At 36.2% G+C, this 20768-nt stretch overlaps 1 protein-coding gene across 1 annotated transcript; it reads right to left on the bottom strand.

The window, feature by feature from the left end:
• Positions 1-1083: 1083 nt before the first annotated feature.
• Positions 1084-7248, bottom strand: LOC122397556 (endocuticle structural glycoprotein SgAbd-1-like). Its single transcript, XM_043396797.1, has 3 exons — positions 7090-7248; positions 5392-5528; positions 1084-2268 (listed from the first exon to the last, which is right to left on the bottom strand). The coding sequence occupies exons 1-3, from the start codon at positions 7099-7101 to the stop codon at positions 2001-2003; spliced, it is 417 nt and encodes a 138-aa protein (XP_043252732.1). The 5' UTR covers positions 7102-7248; the 3' UTR covers positions 1084-2000.
• Positions 7249-20768: the final 13520 nt, after the last annotated feature.

Genomic DNA, 20768 nt, shown 5'->3' with positions numbered 1-20768 from the left:
GGATACTTCGATGCACAGTTTTCGTAGACGATTAACATTGGGAAACACAACAGTCTCGGTGGCTAATTGTTTTGTAATAGTGCTGCAACGATTTATCATACAATGAGTCGACACAACGAGGTGCAACGATAATTGTACTTGCTCGCTGTACGCCGTTTTCCCACAGAAACATAATGAAAAACAGTATTGACCATAAGTACACTCCGTGACAAAAATTATAACAACCCTGTATTTCGTGCATTTCGTAAAATTTAAGTATAGACAAAATTCAGAATTAAATGTACACTGTGTATCAGAGGGATTTGATAGTTTGTTTTTTTATTTATATATATATTCTAACGTTCTTTTGGTGCACATTTTTTTTATAAATTATTGTTACACTTTCCTTCGTTTCTTCCTCCAGTACAGACGCCATTTTATTTATCGATGTGATTTGAAGTTTTCGTTAAATTTTCTGAAAGATCCATTTACGTTGTGATAATTTCGAAAAATAGGAAAAATTCGAGCGTCTACCAAGATTTTGACGCGGAGTGTAGTCGTTCTTACGGTTCAACACTTCTGTTTCACACCTGAGATTGTACAAGAGAATCTTTCCTAAGTGGCCGTTGAACGGCCACACACGTTCCAAGCTGTCGTTCATCAAACTTGCACTACACCGGGTTTTATGGCAGAGTTACACTCCTATCCAACAGGATCGCGCCGCATGACAGGTTGTACTACCCCACACACTTCATAATTATGGTTCAAACAGCTACATAAACCATGGTTGTATAATACAAACTTTCACAAAGCAAGAGATCAGACGGTCACCGTGAGGGTCTGCTTGTCGAAATTTTTTCGTATTGTTCGATCGATGTCACAAACGCGCGATAAATGCAATTCGAGCACTTAAATTACTATTAATATTTGGAAAGCATTCCCATAATTTTTCCTCGAAAAAAAAGTTTCCTCCATCTTAGGGGGTCCACGTTGCATTCGATAGCTGGAATTAATATTAATCGATGTTTGAATTGTTTAAACAAAAATGTGTTCAAACGAAGAATATCAAATAAATAATTATTTGTAATAAACTTTGCATCGTCAATAAATTGTTATTTTATAAACTAAAAATACAGCATTTTTGTTATGATATTCGTATGAATATATATTTATACACACATATTATACATTTTAGTAACATAGGCATAATATAACGTACTGTAACACAGAAACATTCTCGTATCTGTGTACCTAAACCAAACATCTTATTTTCTTCGTATCCCCACTCTCGTCTTATCTTTCTATGCGTTTGTCTTTAATTTTAAAGTAAATAGAAGTATCAACTTTGCTTTCCATAGTTATGGGGAAAGTAAACGTACTAATTGATTAGAAGATGATTCAAGAACACATAACATAAATCTAGCACGGTCGATAAAGTAGAGGCTTCGCGTTAGAATCAGTGAAGCAAAGCGCTAGTCTTTCTGGCAGGATTTCGAGATTGGTCCAGTCATTGGTTAATAAATTAACTGACAGTACAACATAGAAAAAATTAATTTAACTATCGATTTCTTTGTATCAATCCGAAGACTGTTTTATCTACCGTTCGTTACACAGTTTGGCCATCATTCAAAGCGCAAACTATAGTTTCGCTGCATCGTTTTAAAAATTCCCTAAATATTCATTACAACAATAACGAAGTATTTCTTGATATTAATTTAATTTCAACATTTTCTGAATACATAAAATCACTTCTATACTCGACACGTTAAAAAAACAAACGAACAATAGAAATTTATTTGTATTAAAAGTACACCATGTCTGTTTCCGGTCCCTTATTATTCTTTTCTTCTTGCAACTAAGTACAAAAGTCATTTTACGAAACAACGGGTTACTCGACATACTATTTCGAAGATTATTATTTAAAACATCATGTTCCCGTTTAAAAAATTGTTTCGTTCGTCTATGTTGTACTGTCTAAGTCTGTCTCGGTGTAAGCATAATCGAGACACAAACGACGTCTGTTAGTATCTTCTGTAGGGTTCTTCCTCCTCGGGATGGGCTGCATTATGGGCCAAGGCACGCTGTATCGCTACTGGTATTGGCGGTGGCGTCGGTAGATGGGCCCCGTTCGCTTGGAAGCCATTTTCGTCGGCGGTGTAAGTCACCAAAATCGGTGTACCGTCCGGTGCAGTGTAACTAAATTGTCCCCTCACGGATTCGATCTGATTTGGTGCAGCAAACTTCGGCACTCCTTGCTCCGCCACGGATATCCCATTTTCCGTGTCGTAACTGAAAAGGACAGAACAATTTAAAAACACTGATCGTCGCACAACCTCAACGGTGTCACATAACCTCAATCAGTCACATTTTTCTAAAGTCCAAGGTAAAATATATAATAAATATATTTTTTCAATACTCTATATTATTAAAACTGTTACTCGTCAGCATCAAAGTTCTTGTTTAAATAAAAAATTAAATTAGAATCGAAATATTTAAAACGAGTCGAAGGAAACTTTTGAATAAAACATTCCTCGTCGATTATTATTCGAGTTTGCTCGTGTTAGTGGCATAGGTGCAAGAGATCCCATTGTTGTAACGTGCAACGAGAAGCTGGCAACATATTAATAATATGTTATCCGAGCGAGTCACAGCGATGCATATTACATTTCATTGTCGTATCTCGCGCGGAATAAGGTCATCGTTTAGTCGCCCACAACGACTTCATAAGAGTAATTTATTATTGTGGAAAATGGCAGGCCGTTTTGTACGTGAAAAATCGTCGATCATTCGTCGAAAGCGCCACCATCGAGGTGGAGCATGCCCGATTTGTTAAACGACAAATGTCATAGGAGGGGCTCTAGCCACCCGACCTCAAAGTGCAGTAGACAGTACGTAGGTAGGTAGGTAGGTCGATTGTAATTATTCTATTGTGCAATGTGTTATTGCTAACTGCGTAGCCGTCTAACACGAATGATTAACATCAAAGCTAATTAGATATCTTTTCACAGCTGAGTATCCTGTAGAACCACCTCCTCTTCCTCTTATTCCGTTCCTCTCTCGCTCCCTCCTTCGTGCACCTCGCGTGGTCATCGGTTCTAAACTGGTGCTTAACCAATCGTCCATTTTTATCGACTCGAAATCTTCTTCGTTGTTCTCAAATAATTTTCATTGGATGCTACATTGTACGAAACGAGTGGTTCTCAAGTTCTTTGGGGTCCTCCCTCCCCTTCAGAAAAATAGAAAATTTCTGTGTCCGGGTTCGGGGATGATTTTTAAACAAAAATTTATTTTAAATTTTTAGTATTCGAGGTTTAGATTGTTTCGGTGTTAGTGGACCTATAAAAAGTTTTGTTCAATAGTGAACCTTAAGTATAGTTAAATTTTTTTTTGTCTCTACGGTGTTTCAGTTAATCTTGATGGAAATGGTGTGTAATTACGTGACCTTCGAACGACCTTGACCATTTTTCGTGCCCAAGGTCACTCGTGGATCGCGTTGTTACGCGTCGTTGCATCCGCCTTGACATCGGTTGCAACGCTGCAGCGATAGAAATGTGTGTCATATAAAAAAGTGTAACTGTGAGAATGTACAGGGTGTTAAAAAGGTGTGCAGAGACGTTAGCAAAACTCCACCCAGTCCCCCACCTTTGATTAGCCACCGTTTGACGTCAAAATAGGTCTGAGACGATCACTACACCTTTGCAGCTCTGCACAGTAGCCAAACAATAATAAACAATTCGAAATCGACCCTAGTCCCATCAACCCTTTCATAAAATAAATTCTACTTTTTCAAAATTCTTTTCAGACTCTTTTGCAACACGTTAAATGTAAATTATTTGACAACGAAGATTATCGTTAATATCAAGACCCACCAGATGAGATACGAAAGAATCAAATTCGCATAAATCTTGACGAAGTATTTAAAATAGATTGATAGCGAGAATACAGCGATTGGAATATTCTTCAATGAATGCACGACGGGTAAAAAAAAAGTGTTTAACAATATGCTAACGTGTACGTTATTTATGACGAAGCATAAGAAAATTTCTAAACTTCTCGATAGTGTTAGCAGACTCTATTGAAAATGGTAAACAGGTTCACGAACCGAACGACCATCAAGGAGACAAAGAACCATGGTCGATATTGACGATTATCGAAGACTGTTGAATAAATAATTAAATAAATATAACCGTGAGAATCTGTCTTCGAGTCGATTTTGAAAATTCAATTGATTGAGTATGATTTGGGTAACGTGTCTGTCCATTGCTCGCTATTTCTACTTGTTTTCGTGTCTGTAAACATCGGTATTAACAGCACTATTTCAACTGCTCGATTTTAACTAATTCGAAGACATTACGATTACGAATAATTAAATAAAAATTTCGACATTTCGTAAGATTTTAACAATTATTAAGCATCTCATAGTATTTAAACTATATTTTAATTTGAAATATTCATCCCGAAGATCTGCAAAATGATTGACGTTTCCGTGAATGATAAATTTGAAAAATTAACACCAATGCACTACTTAAACGTATATTTATATATTAAATACTTTTCAAATAAATGCAACGACTGCATAAGGCAGACCGAGGTGCAGTAGAAAGTGTCAAATATCGGTCAGCCGTACAGGGGAACCCGTCCTTAATTCGTTTCTTATTCACGCTTCGGCAAATACTAAATAATTAGATTTGACAAAAACACTGCATTTTCGCCAAAAACTTGAGAAATATAAATAACAAACATCGGTCAAAAAACAATTTCAAAGTCCTACTTTCAATTTCAAATTAGAACATTGTCAATACATGGTACCTATTTTGCAATAAGAGATATATAAACAAAGAAAAATTAATAAAAAGTGCTAATACGTCTGCAAAGTTGAACACGTGCAATTAAAAATAGTGACTGACCAGAACAGATGTGAAATAATTTTGTCGTGTGGGAGAAAGGAAACTTATTTTTCCTGAACATTTGCGTTTCTTATTCAAAATGGCGGACCTCAAGGCGCGTCAGAGACCGAAAATTTGACAATATTATCTCGTAAATAAATAATCGATAATAGAATAGATGGAAAGGTGACGTGCAAATAAAAATAGTGACTGAACAGAACAGATGTGAAATAATTTTGTCGTGTGGGAGAAAGGAAACTTATTTTTCCTGAACATTTGCGTTTCTTATTCAAAATGGCGGACCTCAAGGCGCTTTAGAGACCGAAAATTTGACAATATCATCTCGCAAAGTAGTCGATAACAGGATAGATGGAAAGGTGACGTGCACGTACGGTTGGCGTGTGGTTTTTAGTACCGAGAATAAACGAGATACTTCGAGCGTGTCGAGATCGCGTTTGCGGAAACGTACCTCGACGTCGCTTATCGTTCTGTCGACGTTCAGGACGTTGTAGAAGGACGATCTCACCTGTAGGAGTACGATCCATCCGGAGAAGAGTCTTGCGATTGTCGCAATATGGCGAAACGTCTGCCATAATAATCAGGATTGTACGGGTATCTATTGACTTGGGCGCAGGCCACCGCCATGAATCCGAACAAAAGCATCTGGGAAGACAAAAACGCATCAATTATTACTCTGTCGATGGCTGAGTCAGGTTAGCTGGAAAATTAATATTTAACTTAGCAAGAATTAAATTAAAATTTTTAATTCTTCAAATGGGTGAAATTAAATGTAATGAAATACATGTCTAAATGTATTAACATATTCTTGGATAAATTGAGATATGAAGCAACTTTTTTAGTTTTTAAATATATTGATTTCCATTTAAATTTAACAGGAATTCATTCAAATTTTAATTCTTCAAACGGGGGAAGAATTAAATGTAACTTTTTAGATAATAGTAACATGGTTTTTACAGAGAAAAGGAAAAATGAAAAATATATTAATATATTCTTGGAAAACATGTATTTTGGTTTTGAAATATATTAAATAATTCCACAAATGCACCGATTTCTGTGTAGGTGTGTAAAGTAATGGAAAATCTATAAAATTGGTCGTGTAATTATAGAGGAAAGAATATTATCTACGAGGAAATCGTTAGACCTTATCCAGTTATGACACGGCCGGAGGAAAGTTTTTAAATATTACGAGAACACTTGCACACATTATAATATAAAATTATTCAATTAGCAAATTTATTCACTTATTTTTGGAAAAATCTTTAAAAGCTAAAAATTTAACGATAATCGAATTATAAATTTATTTTATCGATTGCGACTAGTAACAAGTGATTTTTATTCAGATAAAAATATGAAAAATTTTATCAGGTAAATGATTGAGTTTGAAACGGATTCTTTCGATGTTATTTCAACTTTCACAGAGGCTAGTGTTGCGCATTTGCTTTATTATGCGTATTAGTCATGCAGAAGGGCCGATAGATGGGTCACAAGTGGGCAGGCCAAGTACATTACTTATGAATACTTATATGAAATTTATGCATCGCATTCCTCACAACTATTTTATCGCCGCTATTAATCCGCCGATTAATTCGCGTCAGAGGAATCTCATTGTTCGACAAAATGATTGGGAGCCAAAGAATATATAGATATCGATTTCGTTGGGAACGCGCTTCCTTCGAAACGTATGAATTTAAATGGACTTATATAATCTGCATCGGTGATCATATTACGTTGTTAGCGAGGTGATTAACTTATTATCTCGTAATTGTATTTTAATTCTATCACACTTTTGAGTTATATTTAATTGTACCGTATCTCGCGAAAGATTTAAGATCGAACGATACGCGTTACAAAGCATGTTCTTGAAAAACTCGAGGAAGCCTCTGCATTAATCTACCAATTAAAAGCGAATACATATTGCCGATATATCCTTCGAGTTACTTCCAAATCTCCTTCGCGGCTAATCGTCGTGAAAATATCTTAAATCTCGCGACTACCGTACGGAATTAATGAATCGTCGAACGCTTTGAAAGTATTATTTTTCGCAACACTGTTTAAATAAAGAAGGAATTTTAAAAATTAAAATCGAGGTAAATAAGAGACCGCCGGTGTTAATTTTGAAATCTTCGAAAAGTATTTTTAAACTTCGGTTTCACGATTTTTAATTGTGCTTTTAATGTTGTTATTAATTATCGAAGGGACTCACGAGAATTTTCATGGTGTCTGACAGCAGAAATTGAATATCCTTGGTAGAGGTGGTTCCACGTTTTCGAAAAACGATCCTCGGATTACGGATCCACTGAAATCTCGGAAGGGTCACGTGACAAGAGCTTGTTCTATCCGGTGGTGTGTAAAAGTATGCAACCAGACGGATCACGTTGAGGCTATATAGTCGCCACAGTACCCTGCTTCTGCCTCCTTCGTACCCCGCCACCGTTTTATGGACGTTGAAGGGGAGAATATGCCTCGTGCATTCGCGTAATTCGTGAACAGGGTAGCGATTGCATCTGCCGTCGTTTGATGAATCCGGTTAATTATAGGAGTATTTATATGTCAGACGTCGGCGTACAGATTTTCAGTATGCATTATTTACGCAATTTACAAGGTGGTGCCAATTAAACGATCAAACCAGCATGGCCGAACAGCGAAACCGAGAAAGGACGCGTTATATAAATCTGGTCTCGAAAACCGCTTGTTCGAAATAATTCCTTATCTCCTCCATTTTAATCATTGTCTCGGTTATTCGTTAGATGTTACATCTTGCAATGTTTTTTTTATTTCTTACCTCTTCGTATTTTTTTTTTTTTTTCATTTCCTCAGTTTCGATGTACGGTTACGTACTTTTTTTATTTTAATTATTTACTTTAGATGTCCCTCGATTTAAAGGAATTCTTTAACGCTTATCTTATTTCTCAATAATGTTTATATTTTTTATTGATCATTATTCAAGATTATAATTATCGTTAGTCACTAATTCATTCCTAAATACTAAATATCTTAACTATATTTTTTTTTTACAAATTTCCAATCTCTCGATGTGCTTCTCTCTACAATTCACTTAACCAAAATATAATTTTGTCTATTCTATTCATTTTCATCGCGTTAATCATTGCATAAAAAATGCTGCTGTCTCCAACAAAATAAATTTTAAATTCTTCCAAAAATATTTACAAAAATATGAAATTACATAGTCAGAATACTATATGTGCATTGTATATACAGGGTATTCGGCCAACCATGGGAAAAATTTTAATGGGGGATTCTAGAGGTCAAAATAAGACGAAAATCAAGAATACCAATTTGTCGATTAAGGCTTCGTTAAAAAATTATTAACATTTAAAGTTCTGCCCGTACTGAATTTTTTTCTTGAAAATGCACAGGATTTCAGGGATATGTCTATTCACCAAAAATGATTGTAATTGACTCCCACAACCGAACATAATTTTTCCAGAATGATTTGAAATATTTTTTTTTCGTCGAAATATTTCACACCTTCTCGAATTTTTTTCTAGAAAGTGGGTAGGATTTCGGGGGTATGTCTATTCACCAAAAATGATTGTAATTGACCCCTGTAACTAAATATAATTTTTTTAATATGATTTGAAATTTTTTAATTTCGTGTAAAAATTTCAGCACCTACTCGAATTTTTTCTAGAAGGTGGGTAGGATTTCGGGGGTATGTCTATTCACCAAAAATGATTGTAATTGACCCCTGTAATTAAATATAATTTTTTAAATATGATTTGAAATTTTTTAATTTCGTGTAAAAATTTCAGCACCTACTCGAATTTTTTCTAGAAGGTGGGTAGGATTTCGGGAGTATGCCTATTCACCAAAAATGATTGTAATTGACCCCCGCAACCGAAAACAATTTTTTAAGAACGATTTGAAATTTTTGAATTTAATTGTTAATAACTTTTTAACGAAGTCTCCATCAGCAAATTGGTATTCTTGATTTTCGTCTTATTTTGGCCTCTAGAATCCCTCATTAAAATTTTTCCCAGGGGTGGCCGAATACCCTGTATAGCATCTCCAACAAAATAAATTTAAAATTCAATCAAAAACACTTACAAAAATAAACATGAAACAATAAGGACGCTATATGTTCATTGTATAACATCTCCAACAAAATAAATTTTAAATTCTTCCAAAAGTATTTAGAAAAATACGAAATAAAATAGTCAGAATACTATATGCTCATTGTATGATATCTCCAACGAAATAAATTTATAATTCGTCGAACATAAATTTACGGAAAAGTGAAATAAAAATCTAGTAAGGACACTTCCATTGTATAGTGACGATTAGTGTAGTTTGAATGTTTCTTGTTAGCGAAAATGCGGTTTCTCGATTCTATTACTTCCTAGTTAGCATTTGAAAGGATTTTTACGAGGATGCATAACGCACACGCAGGAGTTCTCTCGCGTGTTCGGCCATATTACCGTTTAAATGCGACGGGGGGATAAGAGTGTGAGAAGTTTAACACGACGCGGCCATCAAAGAGCCGTCATTAGGTCGCGAGCTTTGCAATGTCTCGTAAGACGCGGACCGCGGCGACCTCGCCACAGGATTCAGATCGCCGGATTTGCCACGGATCATCACAGGGCGTATTCCTTTCACTGGCTGTCTGTTACGAGCAGGATGCACGATGCAACGATTCACTGCACCGCATCGGCTGATCCTTGCGACATTCCGCGTACAACACTGACGCATTCTCGTTTTTTCGAATCGATGCTTTTTGCCGCCATAACCTCCAATTGCCCCTACTCGACTCGCGGTGCACGCGAACCCGTTTAACTGCAATATTTCTAACCAACGGCCGATCGTGTCGAGGAGTATTCACTAGAGACAGGTGGCAACCACTTCAAACAACCGGGTTGGTTCGTATGATAGGAATCTATTGATTATCAATAGGACTTATTAAACGATTATCGATCGTTTAATAACTGAATTTACAAAATGGAGGACGTCGATGTATCTGAGAATTAATTGACACAATCGTCGTCGTCTGATGTATATCGATTAAATTGGTTTACATAAAATGGAGTTCTACTGAACTTGAAGTCGCACATCTATTGCCGCTTCCTCGACAAAGAGCGAAGGGATGGAAAATCTGGATTCCTAGGGCGTCCCAAGTCTCCAGTTGTTCGCTGGAATTTTCAGTAAACGCGAAACAGGTACAACGAGTCGTTCGGCGAGAACGAGATTACGAGGAGGCGCGAGGGATTGGATTGAGCTGTCCGTCGAGGGAACAAACTGGGAGAGAGGTAGATACTGACGTCCTAGATGGGCACGGCTTCCTTCCTCGGTGTAGAAACGCGTGGAGGCAGAGATGAAGGTACTTCCTCGACGACTTGGGTCCTTTTTTCCATAAAGTTCGACGAGTTGTTAGGAAATTACCGTAGTGAGCGAAGCAGTCGTGCACCAAAGCGATACAGTGAAATATTGGTCACTAAAAAAGGCTCATACAAGAGGATTTTTGTAAGTTAGGTAAATTTTATATCGAATCGAATTTAATAGCCGATGAAAATATTACGAGCAATCGATAATTATGATTTATGAGAAAATTTTTTTTGAGGAGCCATCTGGAACAAAATTTAATATAGTTTCTGTAACATAATCTCTCTTCCAAACAGACTCCCATGAGAAAAATTAATTTACGAATGAATATCAAATTTTTACGCGTCACTCGTGAATAAAATTTGTCCAACCTTGCCGACGATGCATTATTCATTTGAATAAAGCATTATTCCATTATTCATTGTATTGATTTTTATCTTCCATTTGCTGCAAGGTTTTCTATTTTCGCCACCAAGGGCCTCCAGCAATATCTTACGAGCCAATAATCGAAGTCATTTTCCATGTACACTGTACCAATATTAGCCTCTAAAAGTTCGACTCGAATTTGGATCAGTTTGCTAAGTCATTCTTACCAATCCATCAATAATTTTTCTCGAGATTCCCAATCGTGGAATAAAATGGCGCCATATTTCCAGTTTGGAGAATCTCTGGCTTGCGTTTCCTAACATAACCTACTTCCACAGTTTATGAAGTCTTCCGAATATGCTTTTGTCTGTAAAAAATGCTCGTGGTTCGTGCCCCGTAAAAATAGTTGGACGGTGCAGTGACGAGCCATCTTCGTGTCACACCTTCGTGTCGTGCAGATCCGCGTGTCGCATAGATTTTCAAGCGTTTTCCCGCCTTTACGGCTCTGCAGACACGGCCCCTGTGGGCTTGGGATTGAGATACATCCAATCAGCGCGTCGACGCTGGTTAGGTTAGCCTTAGAACTACCAGTACGATACCGGGTTGCAAGCCCCATCTATCACACTGGTTGGTGCAAAGCCTTTCTAAACCTCTGCCGTTTCTGCAAGACGGTACGCGAGTTGATTAATCGCTTCTCACATGACAAGCCTTTAACTCTATCCCGCGATGTAGGTGCACCAACTGCCATCGCGACGAGTTCAACCTCATCGGCCGCCTCGCCAGTCTGGGGGACTAAGCAAACTGTCGTTAGAAGGCTTGGGAGGGACTGGCAAACAGTCAACTATATCCACCTTTTACGCCAACCCCCCCTGTGAATCTATTTATTTTTTTCTAAACTTTAAAGTGTCGAAAGTGCATCCTTCGATTCGTTGCTAATAACTCGTGTGTCATTAGAGAAAATTAACATTAAAAAATTACTGTACAATCTTCGTGAGTATATTAATAATCATACCGAGTCTCGGTTTATTACATAGCGTACTTGTCTGTTAAAAAAAATTCTAAATATTGTTCATTTTTCGACCCGAGACATAACCTCAAAATGACGACACTTCAGAGAGAACCTCACACATAGAACCATTTTTTATAGTTCAATGTTTGTTAAGAATACAGGACTTGTTCGAAGGGATTAAAATTTAGATAATAGATTTGTTTTGTCGTTGGAGAGGGGGGAGTCGAGTTCCAGTAGTCCTGCTCCCACTCGTATTCGCTACTGTATAGATTCATCCGCGAGTATATTATAAGCCACCGTATATGGAGGATAAGATTGAGCAGCATGCGATCTCATAGAATTACAAACCACGTGCCAGTTATGCCGGCTGTGTGGGGTTATTTAAGAACAGCGCAGTAATCCGCCCTCGGATCTGCATACGTCTTCTCGAACTACTTGAGAAAGCGGTTAGGATCATCTTTCATTTCTTTCACCTGAAAGCGATTGCCCATCCTTCGTCGATATTTCTACATACCGTATCTACATGCACCGTCATATTCATATTTTTCTGCATACTTTCAGATGCACGATTATGTTTTGCCATTTGCGTAGGAAAACGTCTCTCTGTACGTGTAAATTAATTTCACAATTGTTACCTCGGTTGGTATTTGAAATTCAACCGTCATTCTAAAAGCGATTCAATTATTTAAATAAGCAATCGAGTTTTGAATTTATTAGAACATTGTTACTACTCCTCGATAGTGCATTTCTAATTCATAATACTTAACAACTTATATATCACGTTTGTACTTGTACGAGTAACTTGCTACCGGTAGAAGACGCGTACAAATAAAATTTCCCGTCGTTTATAAGTTAATAAGCTAACGTCCGCGAGAAACGTTCGTTTCTTAAGACAGCTTCTTTTTATTCAAAGGAAATGATGTTACGAAATGATCCAAAGCCGTTCGCGGCATTATCGATAGTTCTGCATTGTTCGTCGAATGAAGATGGGTGGGTCGGCACCACAAATCTCTAGTTGAGGCGTAATATGACCTCTCAGTTATGCCGTGCACGATTACCTAAGAAGAGCACGTCGACATGATCCGCCCTCGGATCGGTGCTCGTCATCCTTTCTTACCTTGAGATGCTAAATAGTTTGCTTCGAAGAAGACCACCAGAAACTGGAAATAAACGTTCGAACGCACGAGGAATACCAGAAACAAAGGTAACGCGCACAATAATCCAGTGCAGGATCATGGTTTTCAGCACCCCGGGGCAAGAAAACGATCGAAGGTGTTCGAATATGTAAGTACAAACAATTCGGGGAATACCTGCTTAACCTGCAAAATATCTGTTGGTAGTCACGCGATTCAGTTTCAGGTTTCACCCGCACTTTACTTTCAGTTGGACAAACTGTAAATCACTAGACTTTACCTTATCTGGCCTTATCATATCGTGCAATTATTCAGTAATTTTACATTAAATTATCAATATAACTTGCATATGTGTTTAGTGTATTGGTAGACGAAGAATTGAATGGTTGTCACGCTTTTTTCCCAAAAATTAATTCGTGTAATGTGAATTTGATTTTTCCTTGTATTGGTATTCCAAAGAAATCTTGTCTTAACCCCATTGTTTGCGTTCTCATAAATAATGGTTTAAATATTCTATTAGTACACATTGGCTTCTCTTCTGCAATGTATTTAATTGTGGATATAATGTTCGATGTTACTTGATTCGAAAGGTTGCGAATTTGTTCGTAAACGAACTGACAAAATATGTGCCTTGATGCCATAAGAACGGCTTTTGAATTACCATAATGGCATATAAAGTGGGCAGTGAATGCTTTGGCTGTCTCTTCTGTGGTTGAAACGAATTGTATAGTGAAAGAATGTTTTGTAAGGTTATCTTGGATAATAAATATGTACCTATTTCTATTTGAGGTTATAGGTCCAAGAATGCCCATAGATACTTCATCAAATGTATCTGGTATTGTGTCTGTTACGACCATTGGCTTTTTAATCTTTAATTTATCTCTTCTCTCTGTTAAATAATGTATGCTTTGGTATATCTAGTTATTTGTGTATGAGGTTATTGGTATGAAAATATTCATACACACTTCATCAAATGTACCTATCATTGTGTCTGTTACAACCATGGGTTCTTAGTCTTTATATCTATTAACTTTTCTCTGTATAGAATATTCCATGTTTTAATACAATTATTTGTGCTAGATTTAAAATTTATCTATTAGTAGATATGAATTCTTGGTCCAATTATAAGCTTTTCCACAGAAAGTTGTGTTTCCTTTACAAATAATGGTCTCGTTGGTAGCAAGAATATTATTTCTGAATTCTGTATGATATTTTTTCTTACTGTTGCATGTGTGGTTACTAGTTCTAGAATGCAGTTGCATTTTTGTTATAATTAAGGTGAGAATTATGCAAGTAACAAGTAACAAGTAGAAGTAGTTTCTTTTTATTATACCATGAGTAATGATTTAGTAATACAATGTTAACAGATTAACTGTGATAAGAGCTAAGTAACTTTACTATGTTCAAACATTGATAGAAACAATGAAGAATGCTTAGACTAAATGTTACTAGATAAAATCAGTTATGCACAGGTTAAATGTTACTGGATAGAGTGAGTTATGCTTAGAAAATAGTACAAAGGATTGCCAAGGAGCTGGTTAAACCTGCTGCAACAAGTAACATGTAACTGGTTCAAATTACTATGAAGAGGTTAGCTATAGAACTGAGTGTACATTTGATAAGCGTATAAACTGCGCTTATTTAGTTAATACAATAAACATAATAATCCATAAATTGAACAATGGATGACTAAGATATACAGCCATTTAAATAAAATATACGCACCGAGGCTACAATCTTATCGATAAGCTATTTAGTAACTTTTTATACATTTCGTCATTATGTCTTTACGGAGCATACTGGTGCATTCAAAATAACCTCAATTGACACATAAATTCTAGTACTAAAAGATATGAGTCAAACTGTCTGCAGCCTCGTAAAATGACGTCCACGAGCGGCTATTTTTAACTCGCACAGCCAACAACATGACAAACAACTGTAGTTTACAAACTTTGCCGAACGAATGTATAATTATTAGTCTCTTATAACGACTCGTAGACCAAAGACGAACATACAAAAGTTGATGTCTTTACATTTATTAAACGATTCAACATTTCATACAATGTACACGAGTGTAGTAATAAATACACACCAAATTAAAATCTACCGATTTCAGTTATCGTCGACATTTGCTCGATACGTTTTTCACGGAATATTTCTTGGAAATTCTTTTGAGATCGACGACCTGATAAAACGCGTTTGCGGTGTCGCTAATATCCCAAACGCTTAACAACAGCAATTCCTTGTATCCCAGCATTTTTTCATACTTCTCCAACGCGATGGGGCATTGCATCGTCAATCGCGACGGTGGATGTTTCCCGTGGAACTTCATGGAACAAATTGGCGTTAGGTCCAAGTGACGTCTCGACAGCGGCTCGGTTGACTTGTAATTCTCGTTGCTTACGAACACTCGGATGTCCTCGGACGAATGGGTGGCGGTAAAGTGCCACGAGAGGTTAAAGTAGACGCGCGTTTCGTTGTAGTAGCTGATTTCCGGGAATTCTTCGCGCGTCCACCGATTCGCCCCGTATTCGTTTAATTTGTGAAAGATCGGATTATTGCCGCTGGCAATTTGTCCGTCTGGCGGGCTATATGTGCCGTACGGAAACCTTTTGAATCCCTCGACGCTTTGAGGTTCGTACATGATCGGCCCACAGTTGAAATTTGCCCTTAATTGACACAGCTTTGCCCTGCTGGCCGGTTCGGAAACAAATCCGTGATAATTGGTTATCGTTTTGGTAGGCTCGTGCAGGGAAACGTCAGCAACTTGATAAAACGCATGATTCTGACCGACCATTTTCAACGTGGACACCAACACCCCGAAACCTCGAGATCCGTAGAGCAGATCTTTTACGAAATCTGCTTCGATGTAACAATCGAACCGAACGGTGTCCTTTGCGTGCAGGCGTTGTCCTCTCGCGTACGAACATATCGAGTTCAACACGGATCTCCGTATGGGTTGGTCGTCGGTGTAATTGCTGTTCGATAGAAACACATTTATAACGTCGATCACCGACCCTTCGCCATTTATAGTCCACGTCATTTCTGAGACGAAGTGGGTCTCGTTGTATTCTTCCATCTTCAAATGCGAAGGACTCCAACGACCGACCGAGCACTCGTCCAGCGTGGCGTAAAGTGGATCGCCGGAACTGGCGATTCGTCCATTTTGGGGGCCGTTTTCCGGGAAACCTGGCGGTCCAACGATCGTCCCAGCGCTGAAGTTGGACTTGAACAGGTCACAATTTACGTTGTTTTTTAAGAAACAATTGTAAGCACGACTGGCTGGTTTGGTCAATACACCAGCAGTTGTACTCTTTGGATCCTCTCTGACAAATTTGCCAGTGCTGAAGATGTTGTTATTGTTACAAAATACTCCCACCAGCAATAATAACGTTATTAATGACATTTTGTTGGAAGTTATAATAATAATTGCGCCTTGCGTCTAATGAAAATGATACTTGTGATTCGTGAAATATTATAAATGTGCTAATGTTTCACAGGAATGTACTTCGACAACGTTGTTTCTAAACAAACTGGTAGAACTAACGCGATATAGCATTAATTGTGATATATATAAACCCACAAACAAGAATTGTTTCTGTAATTTATCTTATCTACGGAGGGAGTGAATTGATCTAAACAAAGAAGGTGTGTAAATAATTAAGTGTTTCTCTGGAATGTGTCGTAATTTTATGGAAACACGCTGTCTCGCGTTCCAATAATTGTACACAATTCGCGTGACATGTAAATAGATTAAAATGATTCACGATTGCTCCATAAATGATAATGAATCACAAAAGAATAAAATATATCTGTCTATTCATCGAACGGAATCAATATTAATCTTGTGGCTTGACCATTTGCCAACGACAAAGTTGTTTTTACTATTAATATTAGCGATAGAGGCTACAGGTGAAAAGAAGTTAATATTACAGTATTAAAATGATGAACTAAGAGGATTTTATGTTAATTACGTTATGTAATTAAATAATATTAGATTATTCCCCTGATGTTCAAAATAAGCATTCGTTAATATCTTTTTATCCATAATTAAACGATGAAATATAGTTTTATTGTTTACGTACAATCTTATGTATTTTATTATATTAATACAGGGTGTTCGGCCACCCCTGGGAAAAATTGTAATGGGAGATTTTAGAGGTAAAAATAGGTCGAAAATCAAGAATACCAATTTGTTGATGGATTCGTTAAAAAGTTATTAACATTTAAAGTTCCGCACGTACTGAATTTTTTTCTTGAAAATGCACAGGATTTTAGTGGTATATTTACTCACCAAAAATGATTGTAATTGACTCCCACAACCGAATATAATTTTTCCAGAACGATTTGAAATTTTTTAATTTCGACGAAAAATTTGTCTACCTTCCAGAATTTTTTTCTCGAAATTGCGTAGGATTTCGGGGGTATGTGTAATGACCAAAAATTATTGTAATTGGCCCCTGCAACTGAAAATAATTTTTCCAGAACGATTCAAAAATTTGTTTTTTTCAAAACTCTTAAAAATTAGTTTTTCATTTTTAGTAATTTTGTTTGGAGCCCTATAGAAAAGTTGTCTACTACTTTTTTGTAGGTACCCATGAGCTCTACTTCAGAAAAAAGTTTCATTAAAATATATTCACTATTGTAGGAGTTATGGCTGTTTGAAAATTGGACTATTTTTATGGGGTTTTTCTCACTTTACAGGGTCAAGGAATAACTTTCCCAACATTTTCATGATTTCTACATATTCTCCACTAAAATACGCGTTGTTTGCTTTTTGAAACATTAAAATCGTCCAATCTGTTCGAAAGTTATGATGTTTTAAAAATTCGCATGAAAATTCTTGCATATACATATTTCTGGCCAGAAATTATATTTTCGGTAAGGAATTTTTTTCTCGAAACTGAGTAGGATTTCGGGGATATGTCTGTTGACCAAAAATGCTTGTAATTGACCCCTGCAACTAAAAATAATTTTTTGCAAGACGATTCGAAATTCTTTTTTTTCACCCAAAACTTTCAACACCTACTTGAATTTTTTTCTCGAAACTGAGTAGGATTTCGGGGGTATGTATATTCATAAAAAATGATTCTAACTGATCTCCGCAACTAAAAATAATTTTTTCAGAATGATTTGGAATCTTTTAATTTTATTTTTTAATAACTTTTTAACGAAACCTCAGTCAAGAAATTGATATTGTTGATTTTCGTCTTATTTTGGCTTCTAGAATCTCCCATTAAAATTTTTTCCAGAGGTGGCCGAGCACCCTGTATACATATGTATATGTAGGTGCACTCTGCACACTTTTGTGTAGCGCGATAAGATCGTTTGGCTAAATCTGGAAGCTCAAGTTTTTAATTGATTTCAGGAAATCCTTCGGTGTTATCTGTTGGCAGTGATCTTAATTGATATGTTGTATGTTATTCTTTATAATGGTGACGAGCGTTTGATGGACCTCTATTAGTTTTCACGGGCGTCGAGAATGGCATCATGTTGTAACAAATGATAGAAGATAATTTCTTTAAATTTTAACGAGAATTATTAAATTTTATTAATAGTACATTAAATTCATTATTTCTTTGTTATATACGCCCTGCATGAATTTAAAATTAAATAATATTGCGGCGCCAATCGCGGTAAAGTTTGAAACAAATAGCTTCGGACACTGATGTAAGGTTATGTTTGCTTAGGAAAATACTTGCTGATTGTTTTAATCGATTCAAGGATTTTATTATGAACGTATAACGTTTCCAGTTTTAGGATTCGCGTCATCGTCAACACGTTTGATGATATCTGCACAAGGATTACAGAAAATTTTCTTTAAGGAAAATTTTTTTTAGGATAAATAAGAGCTTAATTACACTATTTTAAGAAGCGCATGCAACGATAGCAAACTTTTATCTCAAGTTTAGTTTTTTTAATGGAATAACGTATTTTTATCGTGACGTTATTATAGTTGACGTCACGACTGATTTTTGTGTATGATCTTGAATGCGAGAAATCTAGGGCAATCCACTTGACTCGAGCACTCTTCGATAGATCGCTTTCGATGAGACTAAGAAGCGTCACAAGATGATAATATCTGATACAAAGAAGCATATTTTATACTAGAATTGATATCAAGTATAATGATACACGACAACGTGACCTTTAAGTGACCCTGAGTACCAAAAATAAACAAGACCATTTAAAGGCTGCCATATACATACAGTGAGTGTAAAAAGTATTCGTACACTAATCAATTTGAACAAAACCTTTGCAGAACTTTGTTTATTACAAAAGTATGTTAACAAAAACATGCATACATATTCTTAGAAATCTCTGGAACAAATGTCATTAACAACAAATTATTTATTTATATTTATTATGAAAATATTAACAAATTTCCAGAAATTTACCTAAAATATACGCGTAATAAGTATTCGTACAGTCTTTGATTCGTAACATTCCACATAGAACGATTACAAGATAATCCATGATATGTAAACATACTTAGCATCAGTATGTCTGGAGACGCTGTCGGTATAGGTAGTATCCTGAATTCAAACATTATCAACGAAATTATCAGTAAAATGGGACGAAAACGCAAGGAAACCTCTGAAGAAGAAAGGAAAATTGTTATAAATTTACATAATAACTGCAAAACGCTGAGTAAAATTTCTAAAGTTTTAAATAGACCGAGGTCCACGATTCAAGGAATCATTGACAGATATGGCGATCGAAAAACTGTAAAAAATAATCCAAGAAACGGACGTAAACGAATAATAAATGAGTATACCGGCCGATGGATAATTCGAAAAATAAAGCAAAATCCAAAGATAAGTGCTGTGAAAATCACAGCTGAACATAAAAATGATCTGGACATTAATGTATGCAGTAGCACAGTGCATAATTTTTTACGGGATAGAGGATATCACGGCAGAGTAGTTCAAAAGTAATATTTAGTAAATGAAACTAATAGAAAGAAACGATTGCAATTCGTGAAAGAGTACGTTAATGTTCCTATGGAGCACTGGAACCGTATTATATTTACCGATGAGAGTAAATTTAACATATTTGGGTCAGATGGACGATGTACAGTATGGCGGAAAAAAAATACCGAGTACGAAAAAAGAAATTTGAAGCCGACCGTAAAGCATGGAGGAAACAGTCACAGTTTGGGGCTCTATGAGTGCGAGCGGGGTTGGATCCCTCCATTTTATCGATGGTATCATGGATCACAAAATGTACATCGATATTCTAAAAGAGCATCTTCAGGTTAGTGCAAATAAAATGCAGTTACAGGGCAATTATATATTTTTGCAAGATAATGGTCCAAAGCATAATGCTTATAATACACGTCAGTGGATCCTATATAATGTGCCGCAGCAATTAAAAATCCCTCCACAGTCTCCAAACGTAAATGTGATAGAGCACTTATGGAGTCATTTTGAAGAAAAAATTCGAGACCATCACATTTCTTCGAAACAAGATTTAAAAAATGCACTTTTAGAGGAATGGAACAAAATTTCTAGTACTGTAACCAAAAATTTAGTAAATTTAATGCCGCAAAGGCTTAAAGCGATTATACAATCTAAAGGAAATCCCACTAGATACTAAAATAACAAATAGACTGATTTTTGTTACGTCTATGTACTAAAATTTATAGTTTTTGTTGTAAAATTAGAAGTGTACGAATACTTATTACACGTATATTTCACGCCAATTTCTGGAAATTTGTTAATATTTTCATAATAAATATAAATAAATAATTTGTTGTTAATGACATTTGTTCCAGAGATTTCTAAGAATATGTATGCATGTTTTTGTTAACATACTTTTGTAATAAACAAAGTTCTGCAAAGTTTTTGTTCAAATTGACTAGTGTACGAATACTTTTTACACTCACTGTATAATTGTATTTGTCTCGATATCGATTCTGGGACGATAAAAGTGCGCGACCCTGATATTTCGGAAAATATGACCTCGAGGAAAGCGTTTACGATGCCTGGCGTTACGGATGTTACTACAGACCGTTATTGCGACTATTTCTGTACA

This window comes from Colletes gigas, unplaced genomic scaffold (assembly GCF_013123115.1).
Source record: "Colletes gigas isolate AHSC1104 unplaced genomic scaffold, ASM1312311v1 Colletes_gigas_Sc00009, whole genome shotgun sequence".
NCBI classification, from domain to species: domain Eukaryota; kingdom Metazoa; phylum Arthropoda; class Insecta; order Hymenoptera; family Colletidae; genus Colletes; species Colletes gigas.
This window is presented reverse-complemented; position numbering and strand designations above follow the sequence as displayed.